Raw genomic sequence first — 23294 nt, 5'->3', positions numbered from 1 at the left:
TTCTGAAAGTCAGAACAGGGCTGATAACTTTGTACAACTCTGATTCTCTTAAATCCAATTCAAATGCAAGTCAAGATATTATCTCATGGTGTCACTTGTCTGCTTTAAAAATGAAGGGCAAAAAAACAATGATTTGGAAGGTTGACAATTTGGCCAGTATCCTATTTGATGATTTCCTAGTTTGGCAGATCACCCTAATCCCTCCTGTGCCCTGGGCTATGTTAAAAACAAAAGAGGATTTGGGTGTTGATGGACCCAAAAGAGGAATAAACAAGAACAAGACAAGAGTAAAAGTTTTACCTTTTACATAAGGCTTTGCCTCACAGGTTTGATTCTAATGTGTGTCCTGATGTGAAGAGGGAGAAGATGAGGCCAGAATAATAATAAGGAATGCTTTAAGTGGGACTGGGAAAATTCCTGTTAGTGATTATAATTCTCTGGGGAATTAATGGGAACACAGCTGTTGCCTGTGAAGAATGGCCTTACTGAGGGTTTTTCCCCTCTAAACTGTCCTTTGTTTCTCTCAGGAGACATGGTTTTGGGAACCCACAACATGCTTTGAGGGATACCTCAATCAGGTAAGTGAGCATAGAACTAGGATGGGGATCAGAGTTGTCCACTGGGAAGGAGAAAATAGGGTTATTTTATTAAAAAAAAAAAAAGGTTGGACTGGATTATTAAAGAATAGGGTCGCCAGGAATTTAATTTATTCCAAAGAGATTTATTTACAATTTATTTACAAAGCATAGAAAGAGAGAAGTAAGAAATCAGAGCGAGGTAAGGTATCTAGGTAAGGGTAAGATATCTAGCCTAAGAACTAAGTAATTTACTCCCAGCCCCTGGCTCAACCCAGGCAGGGAGAGTTAGTCCTTAGTGGAGAGGCCTCAGCAAAACCAAGGATCTGAGGGTGTCTCTCTCAAGAGGTAGGTTTCTCCTGAGACTAGTCTCTTCAGAAAATACAGGAAAGGAGTCAGCCTTTTTCACTTACCATGTATCAGTCCAAAGGAATAGATTTAAGAAAGCCTCACCAGGAACAGGGTCTCAGGTCTAGTCAGCAGATTCTTCTCCAGTCTCAACTCCAAAGAATGAACTGTCTCCCACAGGAAGTTGTAATTCCTTTTAAAGACACTTTCTTTTGTGTCACTTCCTGTGCCTTCCTCCACTTTTTTTCGTGGACAAATCATAGTCTAAAGCCTTGCTTAGGACTGCCAGGAAGCAGTCAATGGATTCTGATTCATCACCCACTATTACACAAATGGGTCACAGACCTTCCCACTAAATGATTAAGTGGGATATTTATACTTTTGGTGATTAGATGGAAAAATGGGCAGATTTCCCCACTCAAATTTAAGTAGGGTGTTTACATTTTTGGTGATTAAATCTAAAAATGGACAGGGAAGTTAATTTAATTTTCACAATCAGAGGAGAGTTAATTAATTTCATTTTCACAATCAGGGAAGAGTTAAATTTAATCTTCACACTACCAAAATACATTTTAGAAACTGAGGCCCATTCCTACTAAGAATTAGAGGATCTGAGTTGGAAGGAACCTGTAGGCCAGCGGTTCTCAACCTCTCAATTTGTAGCAGTGACAATACATCATGCATATTAGGTATTTGCATTCCGAATCATAACAGTAGCAAAATTACAGTTTTGAAGTAGCCACCAAAATACATTTTTGGTTTGGGGTCACTGCAACATGAGCTGAGCAACTGTATTGCGGGGTCACGGCATTAGGAAGGTTGAGAACCACTGCTCTAGGCCATCTAGTTCAAACTCTGCCTGAGGAATATTGGAGAGGAATCTTCTCTACAATATAACCAAGAAAAGTTCATTGATTTTCTCCTAGAGGACTTCCTGGAAAGTATAAACCAATATTCCCCAGGTAATTCATTCCTCTTATAGACAATTTAAATTGTTAAGAAGTTTTTCCTTATATCATCTAAATTTACTTTCTTTCAATTACCTCCCTTTACGCCTTAGTATTGTCTCCTGAAGCCAAAGAAAACAAATCTAATTTCTCCTGTTCCACATAAAAGGATTTCAAATACTTGAAAACTATCAGGTCCTTCTACTTCTTTTCTCCAAACTAAACCTGCCTAATTCCTTCAGTTAGATCATGGAATGGTATGATTTCAAGGATTTCACCATCCTTGTTGTTCTTCTATGGGCTCTGTCCATAGAAATTCTCAAAATCATCTTCCTAAAATATGGCATCCAAAACTGAACAGAATGATCCAGAAGGAGTAAAATAGAATGGGACTATGACCTTCTTCATGATGAAAACAGTTTCTTTTTTGATGCAACCTAAAATTTCATTAGCTTTTTTTGGCCTCAAAAGTCACATTGCTAACTCATATTCAACTTGTATTCCCTCATACATACAAAAATTTAAACTTTCTTAAACAAATTATTATCCTGAAAACCCTATACCATCGTCGTGAAGCTGATTTTTAACTCAGGTATAAGACTTTAGATTTATCTTTAATTTATTTATATATTTCAGATTCTGAACTTAATTTAGGAGCTTGATCAAACCATTTCATTTATTATGTATACATGTGTAATATATAATTGTGATTCTATGGTTTAAGAGTTTATTTTTCTTTGTTAAACTACTGGTTTCTTCTGTTAATAAATAAATAAATTCTGGACTTAATACCAAATAAAACAAGTATTTCCATGCACATATTATGATAGAAAGAATTGTATGTGAAACTGAATTTCTACCATGCACAGCTAGATTTTAAGTATATGTAACATATGACAAATATATATTATATATGCAACAATAAAACATACAACAAAGATATTACACATAAAATATATAAAATAAATTCAACATATATAAAGCTTTCCTGACTGTGACTCCTTTTGATCTTCTTTCTATTCTCTTCTATGCATTTAAAAAATATGCTTCAATGATAGTTTTTCTTTTTCTTTCTTTCTTTCTTTTTTTTTTCTTTTTGAAATCTTTATCCTTAGCTCCATCTCCTTTCCATTTATCCTGGCCCAAAACAGAAAGAAAAATAAAACCAAAACCCTAGTAACAAATATGGATAGGCAAACAAAACAAATTTTCACATTGTCTATGTCTGAAAATGTGTCTTATTCAATGTCTTAAGGTCATCACTTCTCTATCAGGAAGTAGGGAGCGTGCTTCATAATTAGATCACTGGGAGAATGGTTGTTCGTTGCACTAATTAGAGTCCTTTAAAGTTGTTTCTTTATAATATTTGCTGTCACTGTATATTTGTTCTCCTGATTATGCTCCTTATTATACATTAAGTTCATGTTTTTCCAGATTTCTCTGAAACATTCCATTTCAACATTTTCATCCATTCATACACCCTATTTTGCTCAAATTTTCCACACTTTATGGGTACCTCCTTAGTTTCAAGACCTTTACCTACACACACACACACACACACAACCTTCTATATTTTGTACACATGTCTTTTCCCTCTTTATTTGATCTTTCAGTTATAAGCCTAATAGTTGTATAACTGTATCAAAGTATTTAATGATTTAGCAACCATAATTCCAAATTGCTTTCAAGAATGACTGGATTAGGGTAGCAGCTGGGTAGCTCAGTGGATTGAAAGCCAGAACTAGAAACAGGAGGTCATAGGTTCAGATCTGACCTCAGACACTTCTCAGCTGTGTGACCCTGGGCAAGTCACTTAACCCCCACTGGCTAGCCCTTACCACTCTTCTGCCTTGGAACCAATATACAGTATTAATTACAAGACAGAAGGTAAGGGTTTAAAAAAAAAAAAGAATAACTAGACTAGTGCAGTGGTATGTGTTCTTCCAAAGCTTCCAATAAGGATTGTTTTCTTTCTTGTCTTTGCCAGTCTGATGAATATGAGGTGCAAACTGGGTTATTTAAATTTGCATTTCTCTAATTATTTGTGATTTTTAAGCATTTAAATTTAAACATTTTTCCAAATACTTGTTGACAAGTTGAATATCTTTCTTTGAAAACTGCTTGTTCATAGCTTTAAAGAATTGTCTTTTAGAAAATATTTCTTGTTTTTATAAGAATAATAGTATTTATATATGATTTAATCTTTGTGGGAAACTGTGAATGTTTTTCTATGTATTACCATGTATGTATTACTGTAAGGTAGGTCCTATTATTATCTTCATTTGCTGGTGAAGAAACTGAGCCAGACACAAGTTAAGTAACTTCCTCAAGGCCATACAGCTAGTAAATATCTGAGGCAAGATTTGTACGTAGGTTTTCCTAATTTCAAGTATTGCACTCTCTTGCTTCCCTGAAGCAGTTCTTTATTTATCCTGAGTATATAAGACCATTATTACAGAAAATTGCTGTCAATTTTTTCTCTATTAACTGTTTTCCTATCTAATTTTAACTACATTGGTTTTGTTTATATATTTTTCTGTGTTATATCATCAAAATTGCCCATATTATCATCTCTGATTCTCTCTGTCCTTCTTTGGTTGTGAATTCTTCACCTATGCATAGCTATAAAAAGTATTTGCTTTCTTGTTCCTTTATTTTGCTTTATTGTGTGACCTTTTATATCTAAGTCATGCATTCACTTGGAGCTTATCTTCGTATGTGGTATGAGATAATCGTCTATACTTAATTTCTGCCAGATTTAACTTCTGTTTTCTGAGAAATCTTTGTAAAATAGTGAGCCCTTACCCCAGAGCTGAAGTCTTAGAATTTATTGAACTCTACTCTACAATGTTTATTTGCTTCTAAAATCTGTCCCACTGATTCAACTATTTTTCAACCACAAACAAGTAGTTTTGATGATTATTCCTGTGTTGTATCATTTGACATCCAGTTCAGTTAGGTCCCCTTCCAATTTTTAAAATTATTTTCCTTAAGATTTTTTACCTTTTTTCACTTATATATATGTTATTATTTTTCTAGTTCTATAAAGTAATGCTTTTGTAGCCTAAATGATTTGGCACTGAATAAACCCATTAATTTAGGTCATTTTTATTATATTGGTATATCCTACATCTTGACAAATTAATGTTTCTATACTCATTTAGGTCCATTTCTATCATGTACATTTTAGAAGTTCACCAATTAATGGACTTCTTTGTTTAAGAACTTTGCTATCATGAAAAGTGTTCCTTTAAGTATTTTTGAATATATGGAGGCTTTCTTTTTGTCAGTGACCTCCTTGAGGATGTATTACCTAATACTGTAATCTCTAGATCAAAGGACTTGACATTTTAATCCCTTTCTTAGCATAATTCCAAACTGTTTTCCAAAATGTCCCACTCAGTTCACAATTCCACCAATAATGCATTATTGTGGCTCTTCCCACGACCCTTCCGACTATTCATTTTTATCATCTTTGACTATTTGCTAATAACTAAGAAGTGGAAATTTGAGGTTTTCATTTGCCTTTCTCATCATAGTGCTTTTAAATCTTTTTCATCTAACGTAATGATAGCTTTCCTAATATTGTATTCAATACTTTTCTTTCTCTAATTTCTCTTCCTGGCCGAAGTACCAAGACCCTATTTTTATCATAGAGTTTGGAAGGATTCCCTATATTCCTATTTTTGAAAACAGTTCATATAATATTGAAATTGTTGTTTGAATGTTTGGTAGAATACTTATAAATCCAACTTATTTAGTAGTAAATTTATGGCTTGTTCATGTTTCTGATATTCAGTTGTTGGAATCATTTATCTGTTTTGATAAGTAGGTTGTTTTGTATTTGTGTAAATATACATTAATTGGATTGAAATTATCAGGTTTGGCATATATTGGGGCAAAATTCCTTTATTTCCTCTTCAATTGTTATAGATTGTTCTTATTCATTATTTATATAATTTGACTTTCTAAAAAAATCAGAGTAACTAATTTTGTATCTATTATATTAAGTGTTTTTCAAAAAATATTTCCAGTTTTACTTATTAATTCAATGATATTAGTATCTTCTTTGATATTCAGATTTTCTACTTTGATATTGTGGTGATTAATAATAACTGAATAAATAGCAAAACAGGCATTATAAATGACTCAATGAAATCCCAATCAATCCTAAAACTCTAATTCCAGAATGGGACAGATTTTTATGTATTAAAATCAACTAATCAAATAGACCAACTAATGAAAAGAAAACAATATAATAGAAAATTAGGTAATCTGATTTTTAATTAGAGAACAGACTAAAGACTTTCCCTGTAGGGAGAGAAGAGTTAGTTTCAGACAAGTTATGAAGAAACAAATATGTTTCAGAGTCTTTCTTTTCCCAAAATTGAGAGATGCTGATTAATTGTACCCACCTGCATTTATGAAAAAATAGATGGCTTTTACCATCTAGTTTGCCACTAATAATTTGCAGAAAAATGACAAGATGGAAAATAATACCTGTGGCAGCACAAGAGAGAGTCAGTATTCATGAGATAAAAATCTCATTTTCCTCAATTCCCACACCAAATGAACTCCATTTTGTAAATGGTCTTCACTCTATTTCATCAATATTTAGTTGAGATTTTTTTACTTTGGGGTGCGGGGGGGGGGGGGGGGTCCTGTCTATCTGTGTTTTATGCCCAGTATGTTCTTTATATCTTTTCTTGAGGAAATCATTTTAAATTATACATTTTCTCCTAAGGACTGTTTTAACTGAATCCAATGAGTACCAATTATGTTGTCTTGTTATTTTCTCTGCTAAATTGTCTATTGTTACTATGATTTGTTCTTTGACCCAACAATTATTTAGGAATCAGTCTAATTAATTTTAATCATTACTTCAAAGGTTCTTCCTGAATAATTTTATTGCACTATGCTGAGTAAAAGATGTGTTTAATAACATTCCTGCTCTTCCACATTTCTGTCATTTTTGTGCCCTAAAACATTTTTTGCAAAGATGCAATGGTCCTTTGAGAATGTGTAGCCTCCTTTCTACTCATGCTAGAGTTTTGTCATATCTAACTTTTATAAAATTCTATTCACGTTTCTAACTTTCCTTTTACCTTTGTCAGCTTTGTCAAGGTCTGAAATTGAAGTGCCCCTCACTATTATAGTTTTACTATCTATTTTTCCTCTCAATTCAATAACTTTTTGTTTATGCATTTATATTATGTGGTACTTTTAAACATAATGTAATTCTCCTTTTTATTTTATCCTTTTTAACTGCTGCAGTGCCTAAAATCAGGATTCTTTGTTACATTCATTCATGATATTGTTCCTTGAGAACATTATTTTAACTCTGCAAAAATATCAGTGTGTATCTTTGTTTCAGTTGTGTTCCTTGTAATCAGCATCCTGTTGGATTCTGATTTCTAATCTATTCTGCTATCCTCTTCCAGTTTAATAAATGAGTTCATCCTATTTTCATTCAAAGTTATAATGGATAATTGTGGGGGGTTTTGTTGTTAATCAGTTTTATTAGTCATGTTCAATACTTCCTGACCCTTTTAGGGGTTTTCTTTTGAATGGTTGTAATTCTAGTTCCTTTTCCTTATAGAATATCTTATTCCAAGCCCTCTGATCCTTTAAGGTAGAAGCTATTAAATTCTACATAGTCCTAATTGTGACTCCATGATATCTGAATTATTTCTTTCCAGCTACTGGAAGTATTTTTTCTTTGGTCTGGAAGCTCTGGAATTTGGCTATAATATTCCTGAAATTTTTCCTTTAGAGATCCCTTTCAGGAGGGGTTCAATGGATTCTTTCCATTTCTATTTTACCTGCTAATTCTAAACTATAAAGGAAGTTTTCCTTGATAATTTTTTGAAGTTCAATGCCCAGGTTTGGTTTTTTTGGTTCAGTGGAGGGGTTGCTTCTGGCTCTCTGGCAGTCCAAAAATACTTAAAGTCTCACCTCAATATATTTTTCCAGATGAGTTGTTTTTCCAATGAGAAATTTCACATTTTCTTCTTTTTTTTCATACTTTTTATTTTGTTTGATTGGGTTTTTTTGAAGCATCATAAAGTCTTTAGTTTTGTGAAGATGAGATTGACTCGCCCCTTGCCTATTTTGAATTAATCAACCAAAGATCGAACACCCCTACCAGGCACTAGGTGGGGGAGTTCACAACTCACTTAGAGAGTTCTACCCTTTCAACTCAATCAGTCAGAAATGTGTGAATCTTTTGATAAGATTTTACACCCTCATAGGATAAGAGGTAGAACTTACAAACACTGCTCCTCAGAGCAATGCTAAGCAAATTTAAAGTCTGCAAGTTCTTCTCCCTTTGGATCTTCTCCTGGTAAGTGAAAAGCTAACCCTCCTTTCCTGGCTTCTGGAGAGATTAATTACAGAGAGGCCTCCCCCTCTTGGAGGAGGCCAAGTGGGTTCAACCCTTGTTTAATTCAACACCAACTCCTCCAACTAAGTGGTTAATGAGTGCTGTTTGGGTTGAGCCATGGACTGGAGCAACATTTAGGGTGATAAACTAGACTTCTTATTCTACCCTCTTTCACATTTCTCTACTTTCATTCTCTTTTTTATAAATAAAAGCTGCTAACAGTCATTTTTACTTGGGCTATGTTAATTTTAAAATCAGAGACCACAGTATTATCTTAGAATTCTCATATATTTAGTCCAAACCTTAATTTTAATTTCTTACAGTTTCCATTTACCCAATTCTAATTTTTAAGGAATTATTTTCTTCAGTGAGATTATCTATCTCTTTTTTTTATTTGGCTAGTTCTACTTTTTAAGGACTATTTTCTTCATTGAATCTTTGCAACTCCTTTTCCCTTTGGTTAATTCTATTTTTAGCTGTTTTCTTCAGCAAAAATTTTTATATCCTTCTCCATTTTTTATGCTTCTTTTACCAAGCTATTAATTCTTTTCTTCGTGGTTTTCCAGGATTGTTCTCATTTTTTTCCAATTTTTCTTCTGACTCTCTTATTTGGAAAAAAATGCACCTAATATATCTTCTTATTTCTCAAATATATAGATAATTGGTTCAGATTAATAAGAATGCAAATCATTCCCCAATTGATAATGGTCAGAGGATATGAACAAGTAGTTTTCAGATGAAGAAATCAAGGCTATCCATATTCACATAAAAATTAGCTAAGTCATTCTTAATTAGAGAAATACACTTTAAAACAAGTCTGAGGTACTATATCACATCTATCAATTTGGTTAATATGACAGAAAAGGAAAATGATAAATGCTAGGGGGAGGGAGGGCTGTAGAAAACTTGGGAAACTGATGCACTGTTGATGGAGTTGTGAACTGATCCAACCATTCTAGAGGGCAATTTAAAACTATATCCAAAGGCCTATAAAATCATACCAATATCCTTTGATCCAGCAATACCACTAGTTACTCTATATCCCAAAGAAATAACAAAATGGACAAGGTCCTATTTGTACAAAATTATTTATAGTAGATTTCATTGTAATAGCAAATAATTGGGAATTAAGGGTTTCCATCAATTGGGGAATAGCACATAAGTTCTGACATATGATTGTAATGGAATACTATTGTGTTATAATAAATTATGAGCAAAAGAGCTGCATGAGCTGATGCAATGTGAAGTGAGTAGAACCAAGAAAATATCATACTTGGAAACAGCAATATTGTATGATGAAAAAAATATTAATATCTTATCTATTCTTAGCAATAAAATGATCCGAGACAATTCCCAAGGACTCATGATGAAAATGCTGCCTTCAGAGAAAGAATTGAATGATTCTGAATGCAGACTAAAACATAATATATTTCAGATTTTCTTCATTTTTTTCTTCCACAAAATGACTGCTTTGGAAAACTATTTTACCTTACTACATATGTAATATTTCTATCAGATTGCTTATTGTCTTAGGGAGCAAGGAGAGAAGGGAGAGAGGGAAGGGGAGAACTTGGCCCAACTTTTTTTTTAAAGTTTAAAAATTGTTTTTACATGTAATTGAGGAAAAAATAAATTAAAAAAAGAATTTCACTGAAAATGGATATTGTTCTACTTTTTGCTAATACTAATTATTATGAAGTTTTTCCTGACATTGAACAAAAGTTGGAATAAGTTCAAGAATTATCTAGTAGGTACATTTAACTGTAATTTAAAATACAGTTTAGGGGGTGGAAACAAAGTGAAATAAGTCTAGAAAATAAAACTCCATATAATATTATGAAGGACTTTAAATACTTTAAATGCCAAGATAATTAACCTATATTTTATCCTAGAGGCATTTATGAGCCACTTTTTTTAAGCATGAAAACAATATGATCACACATGTTTCAAATCACTAATAACAAGATAAATGCAAATGAAAAGGGCCCTAAAATTTTACCTCACACCCATCAAACTGGCTAAGATTACAAAAAGATGGGAATAGTCAATATTGAAAGGGTTGTACAAATATACAGATACTATTGTATTGTTGGTAGAGTTGTAATTCAGTAAAAGCAATTTGAAATTCTTCACATAAAGTGACTAAGATGTCTGTATGTCCAGAAAATAATGCTGCCAAATGCTTTGCTAAAACTTAGATAAGTTATATATACAACATTCCTCCCATTTACAAGCTCAGTAATCTCATCAGAAAAAAAAAATGTTAGTCTGGTATGGCCTGACTAATTGTAAGTGTCTGATTATGGAATCCAAATGGTTGTGAAAAGAAAAGGTACAAGGGAAGGTCCTTGGTCTCATGGTACACAAGTCCCTGATCGTTTCTGTCTCCCTTTAAAACTTGTAGCTTTTTGTTTGTCAGTTTGTTTGGTTTGTTTTATGGAGTGTTGGATCGATACAACATCATTTGACCACATGGTGATTTAACCCTAAGCCTCTGAAGATTGGTATATATTGCTGGTACTTGCTGGAGATGAGCTTCTACCACTCTTTGCTGCTCACTCTGCCCTTTGATGTGAAGAGGAAGGTGAGTGTGATTAGAACCCAGGCTTTAGGGAAAAGCCCTGTACCTACCAGCTAGATGAAAGGAGAGAACCAAGAGTAAAGATGGAAGGTTCCTTTCCAATCCCTGCCCTCATGGGAAAGTGTTAAGCTTAGCCATGGCTCCAAAGACTAATCATTGGGACATACATATGGCCTCCTCCCATAAAAGCAAGGGTAGCCTGGCCAGTCTAAGCTATTGTGCTTTTTTAGGCAAGATGTGGGATTGAGGAGGGCTAGAAGAGAGAGCAGGATCTTAAGTGTCAAATTAAGTTTAACTCCACAATTAGCATATATCCTCTGAAACTTGTGTCACCAGGTTAATATCAGATCTAGTTTTCCTCTCTCCTATTATATATTTTTTCTACAACCTCTACCTCCATCTCCTGCTGTCATATGTATCCTGACATTAATCTTCTGCTTCTATCTCACTTGGTGAGACATTGCCTCCCCTTGACAGACCTAGACCTCCCCTAGAAGATACTACTGAAGCCAGATAGATAGAATTGGTGTATGATGCTTTGTTAACTAAACTATAGATCAAATCTAATATTGATCAAAGGCCAGGCAAAATTCAAACCCAGGGAAATCCTAGAGGTTCTAATGTGATGGTCGCCTTCCACTTCCCAGGACACCATGGAACATGTCATCCACCACTTTGTCACCATTACCTTGATGTTCTTCTCCTATTGTTGCAACTTTGTGCACATTGGTGCCCTGACACTGTTGCTACATGACATAACTGACGTCTTATTGGAGGTGAGTAAACCATCCTTTCTTTTCTTGTCAAGATGAATGCGACTAAGATCAACCTGAGTCTCTGAGAACCCTTATGTACAAAGGCTACAGTCCCAAAGTCACAAAATGTGTCTTGGTATTGCATACACATTTTGGGAGGGATAAGGCAGCTAGGCAGCATGATGGATATAGTCTTAGACATGAGGTGAAGAAGATCTAAGTTTAAAACTAAACTCAAACACAACTAACTGTGTGGCCTTTGGCAAGTCACTTCACTTCCATTTGCCTCTGTTTCCTCAACTATAAAATGTAACTAATAGCAACTCCCTCCCCAGGTTGTAGTGAAGATCAAATAAGATAATATTTTTAAAGTACTTAGCAATGTCTGACACATAGAAAACACAATATAAATACTATCATCATCATTTTTATTTATGAATATCAGAAATGAGGTATCCATTTGAAATACTGGATATATATATAGAGATAGATATAGATATAGATATCTATAGAGATAGAGAGAGAGAGAGAGAGAGAGAGAGAGAGAGAGAGAGAGAGAGGAGAGAGAGAGAGAGAGAGAGAGAGAGAGAGAGAGAGAGAGAGAGAGAGGAGAGAGAGAGAGAGAGAGAGAGAGAGAGAGAGAGAGAGAGAGAGAGAGAGAGAGAGAGAGAGAGAGAGAGAGAGAGAGAGAGAGGGAGGGAGGGAGGGAGAGAGAGACTAGAAAGATTCTAGAGAAGGATAGTCAGGAGAAGTAAAGGACTGAAGTGTAAGCCAAACAACAATCAATTGAAGGAATTGGGGCTCTTTGACTTGGAGAAGAGAAAATTTGCCATTTGAAGTAGGTAAAACAAAGTAGCTGATATCAAGTATTTGAAAGACTAACACACGGGAGAATAGACTTTTAAGTGCCTCATTCTTTAAAAAAAAAAGTTTCAATTGCCTCATTCTTATCCTTTCTAATTCATCTTATTAATTAACACAACTTATTAATAAATTTTCCTAAAGTGAAAATTTGGTCTATTACACTCCTACACAACACACTCTAGTGGCTCCCTATAATTAATGTCCAAGATCAATTAAAGATTCTTCTATTTTGGCCATTCAAGATGTCACAACCCAACACTAATCTCCCTTTCTAGTCTTGTTGGACATTACTCCCCTCTGTACACTGCAATGTAGCAAAATTGTCATCCTTGCTGTACAAATAGTTCAACATCACAACATTAAAGATGCATCAGTAATCACATGATTATCTCAATAGATGCAGAAAAAGCCTTTGATAAAATACAACACCCATTCCTATTGAAAACACGAGACAGTATACGAATAGAAGGGTCATTCCTAAAAATAATAAACAGTATATATCTGAAACCATCAGCAAACATCATCTGCAATGGGGATAAACTAGATGCATTCCCAATAAGATCAGGAGTGACACAAGGATGCCCATTATCACCTCTACTATTTAACATTGTCCTAGAAACACTAGCAGTAGCAATTAGAGAAGAAAAAGAAAGTGAAGATATTAAAATAGGCAATGAGGAGACCAAGCTATCACTCTTTGCGGATGATATGATGGTCTACTTAAAGAATCCTAGAGATTCAACCAAAAAGCTAATTGAAATAACAACTTTAGCAAAGTATCAAAATACAAAATAAAGCCACATAAGCCAGCAGCATTTCTATATATTTCCAACACATCTCAGCACAAGAATTAAAAAGAGAAATTCCATTTAAAATCACCGTAGACAATATAAAATACTTAGGAAACTATATGCCAAGACAAACAGAGGAACTATATAAACTCAACTATAAAACACTCTCCACACAATTAAAACTAGATCTAAACAACTGGAAAAACATTAATTGCTCATGGGTAGTGTTAAGGTAGGATTTGAGGGTAAGGGAAACACAAGAGGAAAACATATAAATAAATTCTGCTTTATTGTTTGGGAAGGTTAGGAAAGGAATAAGGGTTTAGGAATATACTTATTCTTATACTTAATTTAAAAGATTATAAGTAACTAAACTATGTAAACTATATTACTAAACTAAAACCTTAACCTCCCAAATATGCCAATCTCACACCAGGAGTCCAAATCAAATAGGGTCAGGAATCTTATGTTGTTAGATATCCAAGTAAGTCCAGACTAAGGCTGCCAGCAGCCAGATCCAGGAAAAACTCCTTCCTCAGTTGATCACAGGGAAAAAAAAAAATCTTCTTCAAACCTTAATCTCAACTTCTTCAGGAGAGAAGACATCAGTTGGGCAGGTGGAATCTTCACCTAGATCCCTCAGGCTCCCATGTGACCCTTGATCATATGCTCCTGTCAATCATTCCCTAAGGTTTGCATCTCTCAGTTTTTTGCAACAGTTTTTGCAAATTGCAAACCTTTTCATCCTTTATCACAGTAGCATGAGCTAACATAAAAAAATGACAATCCTACCCAAATTAATTTACTTATTTAGTGCTAAACCCATTGAACTACCAAAAAACTTTTTTGCTGAATTAGAAAAAACCATAACAAAGTTCACTTGGAAGAACAAAAGATCAAGGATATTCAGGGAAATAATGAGGAGGGAAATTGCGAAGGAAGGTGGCCTTGCAGTACCAGATCTCAAACTATACTATAAAGCAGTACTCATCAAAATAATATAGTACTGGCTAAGAGACAGAAAGGAGGATCAGTGGAATAGACTTGGAATAAGTGACCTCAGCAAGACTGTCTATGACAAACCCAAAGATTCTAGCTTTGGGCACAAAAATCCAATATTTGATAAAAAAAAAAAACTGCTGGGAAAATTGGAAGACAGAATGGGAGAGATTAGGTTTGGATCAACATCTCACACCCTACACCAAGATAAACTCAGAATGGGTGAATGACTTTAATATAAAGAAGGAAACTATAAGCAAATTAGGTGAACACAGAATAGTATACATGTCAGATCTTTGGGAAAGGAAAGACTTTAAAACCAAGCAAGAGCTAGGAAAAAAATCACAAAAGGTAAAATCAATAATTTTGATTACATCAAATTAAAATGTTTTTGTACAAACAAAACCAATGCAACCAAAATTCAAAGGGAAACAACAAATTAAGAAAAAAATCTTTATAACAAAAACCTCTGACAAAGGTCTAATTATGCAAATTTATAAAGAGCTAAAATAAGTATACAAAAAATCAAGCCATTCTCCAATTGATAAATGGGCAAGGGACATGAACAGGCAATTTTCAGATAAAGAAATCAAAACTATTAATAAGCACATGAAAAAGTGCTCTAAATCTCTTATAATCAGAGAGATGCAAATCAAAACAACTCTGAGGTACCACCTAACACCTAGCAGATTGACTAACAAGAATACAAAGGAAAGTAATGAATGCTGGAGGGGATGTGGCAAAGTTGGGACATTAATGCACTGATAGTGGAGTTGTGAATTGATCCAACCATTCTGGAGGGCAATTTGGAACTATGCCCAAAGGGTGCTAAAGGACTGTCTGCCCTTTGATCTAGTCATAGCCCTGCTGGGTTTATACCCCAAAGAGATAATAAGGGAAAAGACTTGTACAAGAATATTCAGAGCTGTGCTCTTTATGGTGGCAAAAAATTGGAAAATGAGGGGATGTCCTTCAATTGTGGAATGGCTGAACAAATTGTGGTACATGTTGGTGATGGAATACTATTGTGCTCAAAAGAATAATAAAGTGGAGGAATTCCATGGAGACTGGAACAACCTCCAGGAAGTGATGCAGAGTGAAAGGAACAAAGCCAGGAGAACATTGTACACATAGACTGATACACTGTGGTACAATCGAACGTAATGGACTTCTCCATTAGTGGCAATGCAGTGAACAACTCAGAGGGATCTACAAGGAAGAACACTATCCACAATCCAGAGGAAAAACCGTGGGAGTAGAAACACTGAAGAAAAACAACTGCTTGATTACAGGGGTCAATGGGGATATGATTGGGAATGTAGACTCTAACATCAACAACATGAAAATAGGTTCTGATCAAGGACACAGGTAAAACCCAGTGGAATTGCACATCGGCTTCAGGAAGGGGTGGTGGGAGGGGAGGGAGGGAAAGAATGATTCTTGTAACCAAGGAATAATGTTCTAAATTGACCAAATAAATTTAAAAAAAAAAAAAAAGATGTATCAGTGTCTGTTTCCCTTCTGCATCTTAAGGGTCACTGGACTTTTCTCTCTGGCTTACAGCTGAGTGTTTAGCACAGTGCTTTGCAAATATTAAGTGCTTCATAAATGTTTTTTCAATCATTCTTTATTTGAATGTAGCACCACATTTCCTTTCTCCAGGCCTTTGCAATGCCTGTCAGATTCACAGAATTTAGAGTAGTAAGGGATGCTCAGTGACTATCTAGTCTAATGCATCAGTGAAGGAAGCTTTATTATATTAACATGTGGTTGTCCAACTTTTGCTAGAAGATCTTGAAAGATTCACCAACTCTAGCTAGAGGCAACCCATTCCACTTTGAGACAGTTCTGATTGTTAGGAAGTTTACCTGACCTCAAACCTAAATTTCTCTCTTTACAACTTCAGTTCATTGTTCCTTACTCAAGCACCTGGGAACAAACAGAGCAAGTCTAACGTATTCTTCACATGACAGCCCTTCAAATACTTGAACAGAGCTATTATGTTGCCCATGAGTCTTCTTTACCACAGGCTAAAAACGTCCAGTTCCTTCAGTCTTCATATGTCATGAACACAATGCCCTTTACTATCCTGGTTGCCTTTTCTCCACACTGTGCTCAGAATTGAACACAATATTCTAGTTGGGACAAGGGTGGAGTACATTGGGACTATTACCAGGCTAGATCCCTCCTTTTGGAGGCTAAGACCACATTAGATTTTTAGCTACCAAATCATCCTGCTGGCTCATGTTAAACTTCCAGTCCACTAAAACCTCTATATTCTTTTTAGAACTACAACTGTCTACCCACATATGAAGTTGATTTTTTTTGTACACAAATGCAAGGCTTCATATTTATTCATCCCTATGGAATTTTATCTTATTAGATACAGTCCAATGCCCCAGCTTGTTGATACCTCTTTGAATCCTGACTCTGTCATCCATCTGATTACATTATTTTTTCATCTTTCTCCCATCTTATCCATAGGAATATGGTACTTCATAGGAAACTTTGATAAAATCTAGATCAGTTATCCATAGTATTCCCAATATCTACCTAGTTAGTAATCTTAGTCTGCCACCACTTGTATTTGATGTGCCAGCTCTTTTTATAATCAGTTTATAGGTGTTCATGAACCATCTTTGTAACAATCCTTTTTAAAAGTTTCCCAGGAATAGGATTCAAGCTTGCTACCCTATAGTTTGCAATCTATTCTCTTCCCTTATTTAAAAAAAAAAAAAGGAGATCCTGCTCTTCTCTGGTCTTGTGACTTATATCCTATTTTCCATGATCTTTCAAATATCACTGACAAATCACATCTACCAGTTTTTTCAGAACTTGATGATATAGAAGTTTTGGACTAGATGACTTGTATTCATCAAGAGCAACTAAATACTCCCTAACAAATTCATTACATATCTTGGATATCAATTTCTTGTGATTTTTGTTTTTCTTGTCATTTCTATTCTATCATTTTTTTGGTGAAAAGTCATTCATTTTTGCAGAGAAAACAAATACAATAAAAATCAAGCAGTTCTATGCTCCATCTGTTGCCAGTGATTGACCCATCCACCCTAAAAGGTCCAAGCCCTTCAGTGAGTTGGTTTTTTTTTATCTATCAAAATTTGATGTTATTATAACCCTTTTGGTTATTCTTAATTTCTCTAGATAGGTTCAGTTCATTTTTAGCTTTCCTGATGCTATTTTTTTAATAGAACTTTGCTATACTTTTACATTCAAGTTCAGGCCTTGCTTCCATCTTCTACATATTTCTTTTTAAAATCTGAATTACCTTTTACATCATTCCCTTTAGATCTCATTTTTCCTCTTCAATTGATCTATTTCCTTTTGTCTCAGAATTTAATTCCTGAGCATTTCCTATCTCTCTTGGGAAAACTTTCTGAAAGAATTTTAGCCTGTTGGATCTAAAGTCTTCTGAATCCTCTGAAATCTGTCAGACTATGCCATTTTTTTCTTCTTCATAAAATCTAGGATGTGGTGGTTATCTTCTCCAAAAGGTCCCATCATTTCTCCCATCCCATCTAGTTCCTCTCTGTTAATAAGAATAAGATCTAGAACACAATTCTCTTTTGTTAGTTCTTCTACCTTTTGAAGTCTGAAATTATCACTAAGTCAAATTATGGAGTCATTAACTACTCTGCTTTTGGTAGAGAGAGACCCCCAGCAGATGTTTGGATATTTGAAATCCCCCATCACTACTATACCATACTTCTGGGTGAAGCTTGGGATCTATTTGACCTGCACCCAAATATGACCATCATTTTGATTTCCTCCTTTGGTTTTCAAATTTTCTCATAAGAATATATTCCTTCTTAATATGCAATATTACCCTCTCCTCTTTATATCTTGTTTCTGAATTTGGGGATTATTTTTTAACAAGGTATGCCCATTGTTATAGAGACATGAGAGAGAAAGATTTTGCAGGACTTGTGGACCAAGATGCAAAAGAGGATGATGGTGCTCTGCCGTTGGCTTGAATACAGGGTCTTGAGGTCTCAATGTTGGCTTGAATCTAAATTCAGAACCTCAAGCAGTAGGTGGGGCTTGTTGTTGACTTCCACTGGTGCTTCTTAGTGGAGCCTTGCTGAAGCTTGTGCTCCCTTCTCACACAAGTGAAATAGACCCTCTCTGCCTACACTCCAAGTTCTTTTCTGCAGAAAAATTGCCTCAGTAGGTTCTCCCACTCCAGCATTAATTTTGAATCATTATTTTAAGGTTGATTGGAAAGGATTCATAGAGAAGTTCAAGTTCCCATGCTTCCATTCTGCCATCTTGCCTCTGCCTCTTCTATGTATCTTTCAGAATCACTAGTTTCTTTTAGCACCCCCTTAAAAGCCCCCCTTATATAGGAGGCTTTTCTGTATTTTCCAAAGATAGTGCTATCTTACCAAAATCACCTTGTATTTGTGTCAAATATACCTACATAGATACATGTTTTCTCCCCAAGCTAGTATCATTTATATTGAGGAAATAGTCCGTTTTCAATTTTGTCTCTATTCTTAGCACCAAGTTGGTGTCTGGACCAAAGTAAATATTAATTATCAATTTATCATCTGATTTTTCCAAGAGAGAAGTTTTAGGAATAATGGAGGTGGAGAAAGTGAGAAGAGACCAAAAAAAATAATAATAAGCATCATTAGGCTGATCTGGGGGGGAGGAGGGGGAAATGAGTTCTAATCTAAAGAGCAGAGCTTGTAAGGGCAGTTTGCAAAAGGAAAAATGGAACAGTGAAAGAAGAGATGATTGACAGCAAAGAGAGTTGAAAGCAGAGGATTCTGAGAGAGAAGAACAGACTTAGAGGAGCTCCGTGAAGAATTCTGGATTTTTGAATGGAGTAAGGAAGCATATTCCTTGCTAAAGATCTTGCCAAGAGCCAATTGAGGATTCACCTGTGATTAGCCCTGAGACTACTCCTACAAAGTATTTCAACAACATTATACATCTGAAAACAAGTCTTTTCTGTCCCAAGAGGGTCATGGACTCTCTGTCAGAGAGCCTGATTCTCTCCCTTTAGCCTTTTGCACCAGTTTTGATTATTCCTTAGATCCAGTAGTACTATATTAGGAGTGAGAGAAATAGTGGGAAAGGGGAGGAGAAACTCTGGGTAGCTTGGACCTCAGGGAATAGAAATCAGGGACTCCTAATTCCACACCCCAACTCCCCGTATTTCCTTATATTGTTTGTCTATTAAATAGTATAACACGCAGTCAGATTTATTCAAGTGGCTTATTCTAGGAGCTAAAGGAAGGTAACTCATTGAGGCTACAGATCAGCCATAACAGAGTCCAAACCAAGACCCCTCCCCTGCTGAGTCTGAAGATTCAGGGGAGGCTTGTCCCCTTGACCTCCTCATGTCAGGGAATCTGGCGGTCCCCCTACTACATAAGATAGGGAAGACTTTCCTTCATCTCCCCATCACCCTCTTAAAACAGGGGATCCCCAAATTTCTTGAGAAAACACTCATTAGCACAGTCAAGCAGGAGTGTAAGAAAGAGAGTAGGAGTCATCCCCTCGAGGCTCCCACCATTTAACACCTTCCTCATTCACAACAACCTTCTCTAGTCTATCCTTTACCATCTTCAAAGTAACATCAGTGCCTGTTCATATATAATCCTTACAAGCTATATGAAATCAGAATGAGTGGTCTTTTAGAAGTAGCAATATTATCATTATTGGAGGTCTTCAAATAGAATTTGAATGATAATTTATCAAGAAATTATAAGGGAGATCCATGATCAAGTAAGCATTGGACTAAATAAGGCTTCTCTTAAATCTGGAATTATGTGATCACAAAATATTCTTTCTTCTTCCCTCCCAGGCCAATAAGATGTTCCATTATGCACAGTGGGAAAACACAAGTGAAATACTCTTCATCATCTTTTCTGTGGTGTTCATTTTTAACCGGCTTATTCTCTTTCCAACCAAGTGAGCCTCTTCCTAGAAAACAGTGATGGTTGTGAGCTCTGGGGAATCTAGGCCCAAAAGTTTTCCTCTTATATGACCTTCTGGTGCTAAAATCTGCCCTTCAAAAAGTGAGATGGAAGGGATGGGGGCAGTTGGGTAGCTCAATTGATTGAGAGCCAGGTGTAGAGATGGGAGGTCCTACATTCAAATCTGACCTCAGATACTTCCTAACTGTGTGATCCTGGGCAACTCACTTCCCCATTGCCTAGCCCTTACCATTCTTCTACCTTGGAACCAATGCATAGTATTGATTCTAATATGGAAGGTGAGGGTTTTTTAAAAAGTGAGCTGATGAAGCCTTCCATGTATGAAGAAATTGAGATGGGGATTGCTCAGGTTTAATGCTTTTCCTCTATCCATGGGGGCTTATGTTTCTAGTGACCAAGTGTTGTCTGGAAGGTCTCCAATGTGACCTAATTTCCTTTCTCTCCTGCAGAATCATCAATACTACCTTGTATCATTACACATTAAAGCCCTTCTTTGGATATTATGTAATGATTACCTTCTTGATAATCCTGCAGGGTCTCCATGTCTTCTGGTCCTATTTCATTCTCAGTATGGTCTATTCATTTGTTGTGGATGACGAGGTATGTACAAAATTGTCCCTAGTCTTAGCTCCTAATCCTTATAGCTTGGAGAGCTTCCTGTTGTCTCAGTGGTCACTTGAGCATCTCCCTCTAATACTAATAGTTATCCAGGCAATCCTGGCAGAAGAGGAGGAAGACGTTGCTCTCCAAGAGTCATTGCCTCTCTTTCTCTCTTTCCACTTCCTTTCTCTCCTTTTCTCTATCCATCTCCATCTGTTGCCATCTGTCTTTCTCCTCTTTCCATATCTTTCTGTTCCCCTTCTCCTCTGCCAGTTTTTTCTTCTTATCTGTTTCTCTCTTTTCTGCCTGTAATCTCCTTTGTTTCTCCTTTCTCTTTTCTCCTTTACTGTCTTTATCCATTTTCCTCTATCTTTTTCTTTTCCCTCTGTTGGTTATTTCCATATGTCCATCCTTCTACCTTTCTGACCCACTTCCTGTCATAGTCTCTGATTTTCAGGTGAAGAATGATATGAGGAGTGACTCAGAGGAACAAGACACAAGTGATGAGCAGACCAAACCAGAAAGGGAAAGGAAAAAGAGCATCCAATATAGTGATGACACCAACTCTAGCAATCTCCTTCGGACTCGAGGACAATTGGTCCTAAAGAACTGACTACTGCGCCTGCTCCAGCATTATAACCTAGTATAGCCTAAGGCCATTGGATGGCCCACTTGAGAGAGGAAACCTGGATGATGTATCTTCTGAAAATTACATCATTTTGAGAAATATCCCAGACTCTTATTGGTTGTGGTCTTCACAAAACAAGACTGGTTCTGGACTTGTAACCTTTAGCTCTGTTTCTCCTTATCTGTAAGTCCATCCCTCACTTCTGTTGAGGAAAGAAAAGAAAACATGGAATCTGTACATGTGATTTTAGGATGGACTTACTTGTAGATGGCAAAAAGCCTGAGACCCCCATGGAGCAAAGTCCTGGGAAACACAGATCCTCAGTAAAACCAAAACCATAGATCAGCTAAAGTTAGGCATGTAGCTCACTCCTCACCTAAGGCCTCAACCCCCCTCCTTTCCACCCCTCACACTGTAATCGAATGTTCTAACAAAACTATTCATGTATGCATTCTCTGGGAATCTGGGTTAGATGGTTACATATTGGCATATTGATTTATTAACCTATAGAATACTCTGTCTAGATTCAATGAGGTAAACCAAATCCATTGTATAATCTTGTAAATCATTAGTTGATCATTACCTTTCATGGTGTATATGAAAGCTTTCCTAAGCTTGCTTTCTTCCCCTATAAAAATAGATGTAACTTTCAATAAAGTGCTTTTGGTTGTTATTAGTGCCTCTAGCCCTCCTGATCCCACACAGGTATTTCATCTTATCCTTCCTACGTCTCATTCTTCTTACCCCTCTAGGATCCCTTGACAGATGGCACCAAATGTGGGACTCTTCTTGAGTCCCAAGATGGCTGCTAAGCACTGTTATTATCATTTACGAGATTTAATAGATGACCAGAATGGGGTCACCTATTGTTTTTGGGGACTAGAGAGTGAGAGAGGTGTGACAGAGACAGAAGATGAAGAGATAGGATAGACTGATCCTCCCCTCTCTTCCTCTAGGGAAGACAACAAAAATTGTCTTTTAGAGGGACAGACAGAATGTCCCTTCAGAGACTGGGTTGAGTATAAAGATTAAGGACTAAAGCTGACTCTTCCCCCTTGAGGAGAAAGTATGGATTTCCTCTCTAAGCTTCAGTTCCCTTCCTTGATGGTATGAGGCAGGCAAGCTTGATCTTAGAGGAATAGCTTCTTTTATTCTAAAGGGACACACAAGACAGGGAGAGTGGGGTTGTTGGATAAAGAAAGTGGGAAATGGGAAATCCTTATGAATTAACAACTTACTTCCTCCCCAAATCCTGAGGGCTCAGGCTATCTGCCTGACCCTCTTTGGTCAGTTGTGAGATCTGTCTTGACTTCTATCTAGCCTAATTGTAGCATGAATTTCAAAGGACAAATTTCAGGGAATGGAGAGAGTTCTTCTTTGGGTGAATGGCTTCCTAACAAAGTCCCATCCATTCCTTTATCTTTAACTGGACCCAAGGTGTTTTGGGTTCACTGAGAGGTGATCAATGCTCAGAAAGGTCTTCTGTCTCAGAAGTTTCTCTCAGACCAACCACTCCAGGAGCACTCCCAAAGAGAAGTGAGGTGATCTGGCAGTTTTCTCCTCAGCTCTCCTGTGTTCCTTCCTGGAATTCTCCATCTTCCTTGCCCTTCCCCTGCTTGAGTTGTTCTTTTTCCATGCTGGATCTGATTTCTCTCTTACAAAGGTGTTAGTAAAGGTGATACTGGGAAGAGGATAGAGATGCTTTAGACTTTCCCAAACTACTGGTTCTGTTCCTGCTGTGCAGATACTGCTGAGGATAGTCATGAGGGACCCCACAGAGGAGTTCTTTGGGGGTTTTCCAAATACCTATGGAGACCAAGAGGGAGCTATCAGTTCTCTGAACCAAGGAGAATGG

At 36.1% G+C, this 23294-nt stretch overlaps 1 protein-coding gene across 3 annotated transcripts in view; it reads left to right on the top strand.

Annotated features, from left to right (window-relative positions):
- LOC100025667 (ceramide synthase 4-like) overlaps nt 1–21538 on the top strand; it is a 43253-nt gene extending 21715 nt beyond the window's left edge. For 2 of the 3 annotated variants that reach the window (XM_007489473.3, XM_007489474.3), the window contains 6 exons: nt 528–578; nt 10744–10836; nt 11481–11609; nt 20079–20185; nt 20661–20811; nt 21269–21538. In XM_007489473.3, the coding sequence (XP_007489535.2) occupies nt 528–578; nt 10744–10836; nt 11481–11609; nt 20079–20185; nt 20661–20811; nt 21269–21424 (687 nt within the window). In that variant the 3' untranslated portion in view covers nt 21425–21538. Of the gene's footprint in view, nt 1–527; nt 579–10743; nt 10837–11480; nt 11610–20078; nt 20186–20660; nt 20812–21254 lie in introns of all 3 variants that reach the window. The other variant, XM_056822049.1, reaches the window with a different exon arrangement.
- Nucleotides 21539–23294: the final 1756 nt, after the last annotated feature.

This window comes from Monodelphis domestica, chromosome 3 (assembly GCF_027887165.1).
Source record: "Monodelphis domestica isolate mMonDom1 chromosome 3, mMonDom1.pri, whole genome shotgun sequence".
Taxonomy (NCBI): domain Eukaryota; kingdom Metazoa; phylum Chordata; class Mammalia; order Didelphimorphia; family Didelphidae; genus Monodelphis; species Monodelphis domestica.
This window is presented reverse-complemented; position numbering and strand designations above follow the sequence as displayed.